Source organism: Haplochromis burtoni, unplaced genomic scaffold, assembly GCF_018398535.1.
Source record: "Haplochromis burtoni strain Fernald_Lab_line unplaced genomic scaffold, NCSU_Asbu1 Contig_123, whole genome shotgun sequence".
NCBI lineage: Eukaryota > Metazoa > Chordata > Actinopteri > Cichliformes > Cichlidae > Haplochromis > Haplochromis burtoni.
This window is the reverse complement of record NW_024582484.1, coordinates 877,719-889,097: the sequence shown is the minus strand read 5'-3', so window position 1 is coordinate 889,097 and position 11,379 is coordinate 877,719. Positions and strand designations below refer to the sequence as shown.

The 11,379-nt window shown below is 47.9% G+C and overlaps 1 protein-coding gene across 1 annotated transcript in view; it reads right to left on the bottom strand.

Annotated features, from left to right (window-relative positions):
• Positions 1-11,030, bottom strand: part of LOC102310655 (fibroblast growth factor 12) — a 47,634-nt gene extending 36,604 nt beyond the window's left edge. The window contains exon 1 of the mRNA XM_005929365.3: positions 9,952-11,030. Within this exon, the coding sequence (XP_005929427.1) occupies positions 9,952-9,982 (31 nt within the window). The 5' untranslated portion in view covers positions 9,983-11,030. The remainder of the gene's footprint in view (positions 1-9,951) is intronic.
• Positions 11,031-11,379: the final 349 nt, after the last annotated feature.

Below are 11,379 nucleotides of genomic sequence, written 5' to 3'. Positions count from 1 at the left end.
TGTGTGTGTGTGTGTGTGTGTGTGTGTGTGTGTGTGTGTGTGTGTGTGTGTGTGTGTGTGTGTGTGTTTATTTTTAGATAAAAATATAGCTTTTATGTTCCATTTGGGTAAAAGAAAGGACAAATGATATAAAAATGGCTGGACATTAATCAAACTAACCCTAATCACAGACAGGTTGTCATGGGTGGATATTAGGAGGTTAAATTCAGCCTGCTGGAGGTGAAACGACAGGTTTAAAGTGAGTCACACATGCGTCTGAGCTCGTCTGTCTTTGGGAGCAACTGGCCAAAAAGGCCGTGACACCAGGAAGATGCTGAACCATCAATCTGCTCTGAAATCTAAACCAACATCATCCTCCCGACGCCTTTACTACAGAAATGTAAGAGAGAACATCTGTGACACAGCCAAGAATCGCAGCTGTCACACACGAAGAGCTGATGAAGACAGAGTGGGAAATGATTCAGATCTCTGCGAGCCTGTCAGGACAGAGTGAGACGCACTAATGTGGGTTTGACATGTTCCCATATTTCATGGGACGCTCTTCTCCTCAGATGACGGACCTCCTGTTTCCTGTCGTCCAAACTGGATATTACGGATCATTTTATAGTGACAGGCTTTCTGCTTCTAATAACCTCCTAACATGCACCAAGTCTCCGGCTGTTTAGAGTCCAGGTTGGGTTTGGTCACTCAGAGGAGTGCAGGCCGGTCTCAGGTGAAGGTCACTCGGTCCATCGTCAGGAACGTTCTGGTCTCAGCCTCGTGTTTTTATCCAGCAAACAGGACACAGAATATCTGACCTGCTTCTGCAAGAACTTGCTTTGCAGTGACAATGAACTCCTTACAACAGGGGTGGAGAACTCCAGGCCTCGAGGGCCGGTGTCCTGCAGGTTTTAGATCTCACCCTGGGTCAACACACCTGAATCAAATGATTAGTTCATTACCAGGCCTCTGGAGAACTTCAGGACATGTTGAGGAGGTAATTTAGACATTTAAATCAGCTGTGTTGGATCAAGGACACATCTAAACCCTGCAGGACACCGGCCCTTGAGGCCTGGAGTTCGACACCTTACACCAAGACTGGAAATTACCAGATGGCCTCCATTCGAAGGTCTGAGTCTTTGTGCATGATGTCAGATCAGCTTAAGCCAAAGGCTAAAGATTCAGATTGACAAACATCCAACAATACATTGTTTTCCTTTAAGTGCTTTTACTTTTCACCTAAACATAAAGTCCAAGGTTTGGGCCATCACGGAGAGCGTAACCGAAGCCCTGGATGGTTCTGTAAATGACTTTAAGCTGTTCATATCCACCACGTCACTACGGACCTAATCAAGACTAGGGTTAGGTTTCACTTTATCGACAAGCTAGAAGGTATTAAAAAAATCAAGCCTCATAGCGGCATCCTCACGGTTTCCTGTTATGGATGTCCAAGAAGTGAAAACTCCGTCCGGAGTGGTAAGGAGCTGGAGGTCACTGCTTCATCAGTCATGGCCCGGATGGGACTGAGTGTCAGGCCTGAGCGTACCCCTCTCCTACCTCGATTGAGGGTTTTGTTGCCTCTGCTAAACTGCTTAAATAAAATATCCTGCACTCAAAAAGGGACTTTTGCAACTTCTAAGTGTAACAGTGAATGTTAGAGCTTGTGAGTAAGTATGATGTCTTCCATCTTCTTCCTGGCCTATTCTTTTCCTGGCTCTAAAGTAATAACCAAGCCAAACCATACTTGGTTTTTAGGCAGTTTCAGCTTTACCTATTAGAAACACCCATTTCACTCAGAAACCTGGAGCCTTTGAACAGAGAGCCACTCCACACTTCCTGAACAGGAGAAACTGGGATAAAAACAGCTTAAATAATATTAAATGAGCAAAGTACTACAACACAAACTGCCCAAAACTCAATACCAAGAGCTGACAGATTCATCCAATCACCCAACCTTAGGAGGCGTAAAGGGGTTTCCAACTGTTTCTGAGCCGAGTCTGAACATGGTGTAGGAAAAGAGGCCTTTAGTGTGATGTGCAAAAGTTCCTGCACCAGTCTGATGTCATTATTTAACAGTGTGTAAAGTCATAACAACACACCAGCAGCAAGTCTGTCGAACTGAACAATGTGGTCCCAACTCTTCCCATTTAGAATACAAAATTTTCAAAATAAAATGTCAATAAATAAGAACAGCCAACCAATCACAGACAGCCAAGGTGAATATGTTTGCTTTGTCAGACAGAAAATCCTCACAGAGGTAAAGACCTCTAAACACGAATGTTTTTACATTTCAGCTGCAGCTGTTTCAAAATGAGGTTTAAGTGACTTCCTGTTTGTGATTTTGCTTTTCCTCCCGATGCCCTCGGACTTCTGCTTCCATGTCCTGGCCTCTGCTCCTCGGGAGCTGCTTAAAGAGCGTGCATGATGCAGCGAGCGTCCAGTAACTTTCCACGCTGAATGTGAAGCTTTGGAAAAAGCTTTTGTAAAACGATCATAAACTGGCTCAGATGTTGTTGCTGTTCCACTTCCAGCTTTCTGTTTAAAACGGAGAGCCGAGCGCTGCTGGGAATGATGGAGACGCACTGGCCATAAAACATCAGACAGGGAGGGGCTGGCGCACGCTGAGCTCAGCATCTTCTGCCTTTTATGTTCATCTCCCACACAGTGGAGGAGGGTGGCTCGTTTGTGAGAGGACTCAGCTGTACTTCAGGCCATCCAGGGCCGATCGTTCATCAATTTATTCAAAAAGATCCTTCTGCTTTCGTTCGTGTACGCGCTTTCTAAGTTTCCTGGAACAGTTTAATCAACAGTCCATCAAAATCAAACCACATTTCAGAGAAATCTGCAAGGACCTGCAGCCAAAGCTCAAATATATTTCTGGTTATTTCATGGAGACTTAAACCTGCTGCAGTTCCTCTATCATCCACTAGAGGCCTGACTCCAACTGAGTCAGTCTCCATAGACTTCCATGTTTAAATGTAAAATGTCAGATTTCGTAGACGTTGTCCTGGACACGATGTTTCACGTCTCATTTCCTGCAAACCATCGACAGCCTGCAAACTGACCAGCGAATGAATGATTGCTGAGTGGGCTAGCATCTCCTGAACATTCACATTAGCTAATTTAAAAAGAACTCGTTTCCATCTCCCTGTTTCTACTCTCTGATTCTGCTAGGGTAGCTTTGCATGACTCATAGTCCAAAACAATCCTTCTTTATCTTATAATAGGGCTTGGTGGCAAATTTCTCCTGACTGGGTGCCCCTCGTAAACACGACATCTGACGTCAGTGTTTGAAACTCTGTCCATGTTTCAGATGAACATCCATCGGAGCAGCAGAGAAACGACAGGAAATAAGGAACAGGTCCACATCCTGCTGCTGCAACCTGAGAAGGAGCCGAGCGCTCGATTACGGACTGAAACTGAGTGAAACAGCAGCTGGAAGCCACTGACTTTTGCAGCTTGATCCAGATAATGAGCTTAATGTCCTGCAGGAATCGATCCGCTGCAGGAAAGTGTCAGTGCTGTATCGCAGCGAGCTACAGAAGCAGCGAGATGATGCAGCGTGATGCCTCTTCACTCACACACGATCTTAACCAGCAGACTAATTACCATGAAAACGCTGCAGCTGACAGATTCGGTCATCGCTGTTGACGCTGCTCGTTTTAACCGTGAACTGTCGGCGCCGGCCGGCTGTAGCGGAGCAGCTGCCGACACTACCTGCAGGTATTTTTTCATCATAACAACCAGCAGACACGAAAGCTACGCCTGTTAGCACAGGAGCTCGATGGATGTGAGAAACTGGATCCAAAATGGAGGCAGCTGTGAGAAGCTGTGACAGGTGACGGAAATGAGGATTTTGTTGATGTGATCTAAACGCTCCGTGTGTTACTGTGACAGACCCACCAGTCAGAGCATCTCCTCTCCCCTCAGCTGACCGCTCACACTGAGCTCAAACTAGCCTGGAGGCAGGCACTCGGCTCCGCCCCGCTTTTAAACACGCCCCCGCCCACAGGTGTCACTGTGAGACAGGTGCAAGGGGACAGCTGATGTGATAACTGACTTCTGACTGCATTCACAGCGACTCATGAACTTTTACGTATCATTTAAAGGACAGAAAGAAATGACAAAGACTGTTTTTGACTGTAAGCACCGTCTGTGGGAGGCGGGAGGTGCAGGGGGGGTAAAAAGGGGCAACATCCACAGGGAGACCGATTCAAAGGGCTGCTGGAAAGGTTAACACTCCTCCCACAGGGTCACCTGCAGAAACCTTAATGACTTTTACCTCCTCTACACAGGTCTCGATGACCAAAGGCTCTGCTGTGTTCATCTCAACCCTTGATCCAGGAGTCGAAGCTTTCGTGCATATTTCAGGATGTCGGCAGTTTGAGCTCGCAGCTGAACGATACTGAAGACCGTCGCAGCGGCGAGCTGAGCAGCCTGCCCGAAGGGAAACGAGCGAAGCGGCGGTCACAAAGTATATCTGGAAACACAAGTCTGTGTGTGAGAAACACCTGGCTGGAAGCACAGCAGTGATACCTGCAGGTGTGTAAAGGTGGGAACAGTTGGTCAAATTTTCATCTGCAGGCGGATTACCAAACGCCCTCACACCTGCTTAGTATGACGCTGAGGTGAAGTCACTGCAGAGGCTGTTACACCAACATATGAGAGCTGGTCAATATTCAAGAATCCAGTAAGTGAACAAAGTCATCAGTGATGGACTCATCACTGAAAACTGCACTCAGATCTGCCCTGTGAGTGTTTTAAAGGTGAGGCTGTGCATCTCCGTCCCCGGTGGTTTGACTGCAGCTCTCACCGGCTGGTAAATCATCACTTCCTGACACTCTAATTTCATTTTTCAGTAACGGGAGGGGAAGCTCGCGCCGAGCAACCGCAAGCTTTTCGATCGCTCCGACATGCCGAGTGTTTTTCCACAGGACTGCACATGAAGGTAAAGGGCAGAGTAATTCTACCCCCGCAGAGCGAGGACAGGAAGATCCACCTCATCTCACTCGTGAAGGAGAAGCAGAAACTCTAAAATCAAGCCTGTTAGTGAAGAGACAACAAGAACGCTTCTTATAACTATGACACTGATTATTGTTTTATATGAACACAACATCTTACTGTCTTTGTTAGGCATTCGTTTTTAGAAAACATGAAATTGAGCGTTCTGACACAGGAAGTGAGAATCATCTGGCGAGCCTGCAACAGGACTCCAGCCAGCAACAACACAAAGGTGTACAGGTACACAGAGACACTGATACCGGCAGTGTTTGGGTGAAAACACAACCTGAAATCGACATAAACACTCCCCTGTGTGTGTGTGTGTGTGTGTGTGTGTGTGTGTGTGTGTGTGTGTGTGTGTGTGTGTGTGTGTGTGTCCACAGAGTCTCTCAGGTTTCTGTTCTGGGCAGCAGGTCACTGAATCATCCTGATTCGTGTGGATCTGATCCCAGAATCAATACAACACACTGATCTGTGTGCTGTAAACAAACACAGCCCTTTAGACCACGCCCCTTTAGGCCATGCCACCTGACAGTCGTGAAACAGCAGGCCCAAAGCAAATCATTGCACCCTGAAGCTTCTCTACAGAAACTAACCTCGCCAAAATAAAAGTCTCTGGTCTACATGTTTGCATTTTCTACAAAGCACTGGGTGAAAATGTGCTCTTTCTTTGATGTGGGCTTGCAGTAGGCCACGCCCCCACACTGGACGGCTTTATATTTGACACATTTACAGAATCAGTATGAGGTTTTTGTGGACGTTTACTTTTAGAGCACTTCCACTGCTTCATGACGAGGAAGTGACGCGACACCAGACTCCTGTAGGCTTACAGCCCTGAAGCCCCCTCAGTCCTGCTACCTGTTCTCTTCTGTCTCCCTCACAAACACTCCCAGCAGACGGCTGTCGGGTGTCTTCCTGTTAAAAGGCAGTTCTTCCTTCCCACTCTCTCCAACTGCTGCTCATAGCGGACTTTCTGGTTGTTGCAGCTACATCTATACATCACAGGCTCTCTATGATATAAACCAGCTGTTTTGTGTTTTTAAAGCAGACGTCAGCTTTGTGTCATGTGACTGTTGATTGTTGGAGCAGCTCTGACTGCTTCAGCATGCAGAGCTTTGAGAGTGAGATTTTTAAAAAGCACACTAAGGAAAATAAATGCATTTCTGCTTTTTAAAGGATAATCGTGGTTTATTCTACCAGCACGGCCTCGCTGGCACAAAGAGGATTTCTCAGAATAATTCCCCGTCGTTCAGGTGGGCTGAGAGCTGCACTGGCCTGCAGTTCTGCTGATAATACAGCGCGCTGATGCTGTGAGCTCTCCTGAACAGCAGAGAGCTGACTCACGGCAGCTTTTAACTCTTTTCGGCTGACAGACATTTCACTGACTTCAGCACAGCTTTCACGTGTCTCTGAACCAGCTCGGCCCACATCTGGAGGAGCTTTGACACTCGCTCCGGCCAGATGTTACAGAGGCTGCACTGCAGCAACACACTGCAGATTAGACCTCTCTGTTCCCCATCAAAGAGAAAGACTGTCGGGCACCAAATGAACACCAAATGTTAACATAAAGGAGTCTGACTCATAAAGCAGTTAGCTCAAAGTTCAGCCTCGTTTATCTTTGGCGAGTGCGACGACGGAGCGCGTTCTGTTTTATGGCAGCAGGAAGCCGCCTGGCAGGATTGCTTTACACTTGTTTTATTGTGAGTCTTCTTTTATGAGCCGACATCTGTCACAAACACGCTTTAATAAAAACATATCAACTGTGAATTGGCCTGCTGCTCCTGCTGCCTGGTGTCATCAGTAACTTTGACATGTCCTCATAGCACCGACCACAGGACTGAGCTCTCTCATCCATGCTGGGAGACCCGGATGCTTCTGACTGCCGTGGCTTTCTCGTCCATTGTTAGGTGGTTGCTAGGCAACATGTATAATATCTGATATGGATAAGAACCTTCAGGAGACGAAGACTGCAGATGCTAAATGTTGCTGACGGTGTTGGAGGCGTTCTCGCTGTGAGAGATCAGCCTTGATGTTAAGACTCTTCCTGAGCCACTTTAGCGCTTCGGCGTAATACGAGGCTCCTCCGTTACACAAAGATGCTCGTCTGGTTTCCTCCTCAGATGTTGATCTTTCAGTTTTTTCCCTCTTGTAGCCTTTAGGGGTTGTGGCGGAGTTGTGGTCCCTGGCTCAGCTGCAGCAGAAGTGGAGATGATTGTACTGATGTACTGAGGTCAGAGATCAGAGGAGAGAGGAGTGTGTGCACTCGGCTGGAAAGTTGGCTGACGTGTGTGCCAAACCGGGAAAACATGTGAAATAGTGAAATCAATGAAAACTCCAAACTAAATGCAAAGACGGTGGATCGCAGTCCTTCACAGAGCTGCTTCTCTCTGCAGCATCATCATTGCTTTCTGCTCTTCAAACCTGCTGCTGTGCCGTCTGCATAGCTAGCATGAGCCCGCTGGTTTAAAACATGCTAACATTAGCCGCTGTGCACTTGTTTTGTTGGGCAGTGTAAGAACAACACTGCAGACACATTAATGAGCATCTGCTCAACCTTTACATGAAAACATGACCAATAAATATTTCTAAGAATATTTTCATCCATCCGTTTGTCTAATTCAGGGTCGCAGTGGGGGTGGAGCCTATCCCAGCTGTCTGGGCGAGGCAGGGTACACCCTGAGCAGGTCGCCAGTCTGACACAGAGCTAACGCATAAAGACAGACAATCATTAACACCTATGGGTGATTTAGAATGACCTATTAACCTTACCCCACTAACTGCACGTGTTTGGAGTGTGGGAGGAAGCTGGAGAACCCAGCAAGCACGGGGAGAACATGCAAACTCCACACAGACAGATCTGATGGTGGAGCCAAACTCAGGAGCCATAAGAATACAAACTCTGGGACTTTGTATTTATTACTAAGATAAAGATTACCACATGCTGCTGTTATTCAGGCCACACAAGCTCTTCCTTCCTCCTCTCAGCCCGAGTGCACTTCATTTTACTGCTCCTCACAGTGTGGAGCTCACAGAGACCCAGAGGCCAAATAACACGACACCACCAACCCCTCCAACCTCAAAATGTGGACTTTTTAAAGCAGAAAATATGACGGCACAGGTGAACAAAATTTTAATTATGTCAAATATGATAAACATGTATGATCAGCTTCTTTGACAGAGTGGGTGCTGGAAACCAGCTGGAAATATAACTGCAGGAAGTGCATTAACCCTGCTAATGCTGCAGCCTCTCCATGTGTGCGCAGAGACAGCACGAAAATCTGTGCGAAACTTCTGGCGTGCCGCTCGGGCAGGGGCTGAAAGTCGTGGACCCCGTGCTGCCTCTGGTGTAACGGCTGAATCTTGGTGTTGATGGTCAGCTGTCACGTCTGCAGTCTGGAGACCTCAGCAAGCTTACCAGGATAAAGGAATGATGCAATCGAAGCGTTGCATTACCAGCTTCCTCGTGTGCTCGGCTGACAGCAGTGACCTGATTTTACTGCAACTGCCATAAATTGATTTTCATCAACAAGTTAGACACTTAAAATGAACCAGGCTCATTAAAAAGCTTCATACATGCAGCAGCTTACAGCTGAGTTAGCGTTGCTAATGTAACCGTGGTTACCGGAGGAAGCATTTCCACCACAAAAATGAGACGACACAAGGAGAACGAGACAGCTGGACTTGTTTGCTAAAGCAGAGAAAAGTTTAAAATACGAGCAGAACCACCTTCAGCCACATCTGGATCTCAGCATCTTCACTGCCAGGATAAAAATGGCTTCTCTCAGATTCAGAGTTTTTCTCTACATGCAGTTTTCATTTCTCCAAAACTTTAAATTACAGGTAATCCGTAAATACAAACAACCAAACAAAACGCCTGGAGGATTTCAAGATGGATGCCGCGTGGTGACACGTGTTTCGAGTGTCTTCAGCTCGTCTGCACGGATCCATACACCACAAAGAGGGAGGCGCCGAGTCTCCTCCAGTTCTGTTTCGTGGAGTTAAAAGCGAGCAGGAAGTTTGTTTTATGTTTGAAGGTTTTTGACTCAAACTTGTTTTCTCCGCTGCTCGCCTCCGTGTGCGAGGAGGTGCACTCGCAGCAAGACCGAGCGCGAGGCCTTAAGAGCAGTGAATTAGGAGGAAATGATTAAAATATCCCAAATGAATGTTCTTGTTTTCTTTTTGTTTTACCGTGGTCCTGTTCTTACTGGTTATTTTAATAATAAATCGAGTAAATGTATATTCTCAGATGAATTTAGTTTAAGCTGAGTCTGACGTCGTCACACAAAGAACGAAGAGAGGAATTCAGCTTTGGGTTTAATAAAACTATCAGCTGCCGCTGAGGTCAGAGCTGGATCGCTGTAATGGTGACCTGGGATTCACGAGTATTCCTTTGATGTTTGGGGAGAACTTTTGGATCTGCGTCTCTGAGGCTTGTTTCTGGGCCGGTGTCCACGGCGATGTTGTGTGAATGGAATTAACCATATTTTAAGTTGTGTTGCCGTGGAGCCCGGGACGGCCAGGCGAAGCATCACTGCACCAACAGCAGCTCAGTCGCTCCGCGTCCGTCAGTCCTCCTGCCACCCGTCATCCATCTGTCTGCATCAGTCAGCATCACCACTCTCACCTGTCTGCCTGCCTGTGTGTGTTTGCTGCATCAGGCTTCTGTCACACACACACACACACACACACACACACTGCACCCCATCCCATAATAACCACACCTAAAAAGCTCCAGTGCAGCTGCATTCAGCAGGATACCGCAGTACACTTTTACCCAACATGCATCAGTCCCCTCCACCCATCCACCCGTACATCCATCCATCCATTCGGGTCCCCTTCATCCTGCCTCCACCCTTCCATCCACCTCCCTCTGCGGGAAAAAGCACCAACTTCCTCTCATCCACCCTCACAGGATGAGGGAAACTTCCATCCATCCATGCACCGTTTCATCCACCCATCCCTCCGTCCTACCTGGGGGTGCCTTCTCTTTAACCAGCTCCATGTCCGAGGCGAGGTGCTCCCCTAGCCTGCGTCCCTTGCTTCCTTCCTTGCTTCCTTCCTTCTTTCCTTAATCAGCTGTTATCAACAAGCGTCGAGTCTCGGATGATGTGATCACCGATGAACCGCTGATGGGTGGATGGTACCGGGAGAGCTGGAGGGAGGCACCGCGGGACCTGCTCTCAGATCCTCCGCAGCTGCTTCTTCGCCGTTTTTTTTCTTCCTGCGGGCGTCGAGGCTCGTGCGTTCACCTGAGCTGTGTCCGCGCGCCGCTCTCTCTCTCTCTCTCTCTCTCTCTCTCTCTGTGCTGCTGCAGCTCGAGGCAGGAGAGCACAGGAGTGACGTCACTGTTAAGGTGACACGATGGTGGTGCTGATGGTGTGAGGAGGAAACGTGATGAAGGAACTTTTAGGGCACGGGGTCTTGCCCATCCCACCGCAGGGCATCAACGGAGGAGAAGGAGTCGAACCCGCAACCTCCGTGCACAAAAGAAAAGAAAAAAAAAACATGCAAAACTCGGGGCCCATCGCGCATGCGCACTGCTTGTCCCGTTAACTATAAGGAAGCCGTCAGTGTTGCACGGGGAGCTGGGTGAAGGGTCTCCTGCACTGCTCGTTTTGCTTTATTTAAACACTAAAACGACCGCAGAGCACAGATTCATCAGCAAACATCACAATACGTCATCATCTCGAGCCAAAAGCAGACCCAGTCATGTTCAGGTGGGACCCTCGCAGCCCGCAGGTGCCTCCAGGCCACCTTAAATGCTTCTACTGACGCCAACTCCTTAAGATTTAGCTAAATGTGATCACGTTTTCCCCCAAACCAGTCAAAACCAGTCTCTCAGATTGTTGCTCCTCCCCCAGCCTGCTTCTGTCAGACGTTTGTTCCTATTAAAAGGGAGTTTTGCTTTCCCACTGTCACCAAGGGCGTGGTTTGATTGTGGGGTCTTTACCTTAGAGCAGACCTTCCCAAAGTGCGGGGCCCGCCCCCCAGCCCCAGGGGGGCGCGGTATGAAAAGGGGGGGAAGAAAAAGACAAAACGCTTGGACACTGCTAGCACAAGGGGGGGCCACAGAAACGCAAAGCAGGAGATGAAGCATCGCTGAATATGTTTCCAAACCAACTTCATTCTAAGCCAAAGACTAGAAAATCTGGTGAAGCAAATCTGCCCTTTGGCTTCACCTGCACAGGTGCTGAGGTAGGTCTCCCTGCAGGGTTGGTTTCCCCTGCGTCGGGAGCAGCGCTGCTGTTTAAATCACAGACAAACAGGATCCCACAGCTGTTTATGTTTTTAAACCCGTTTTGCACAGAGAGGTGTTTTTTGAAAAATGCATTGACAGCAATGTTGAATATTACACATACAGTAAAATAATGACACCGTGACGCCTCTGCCTTTGTAAAT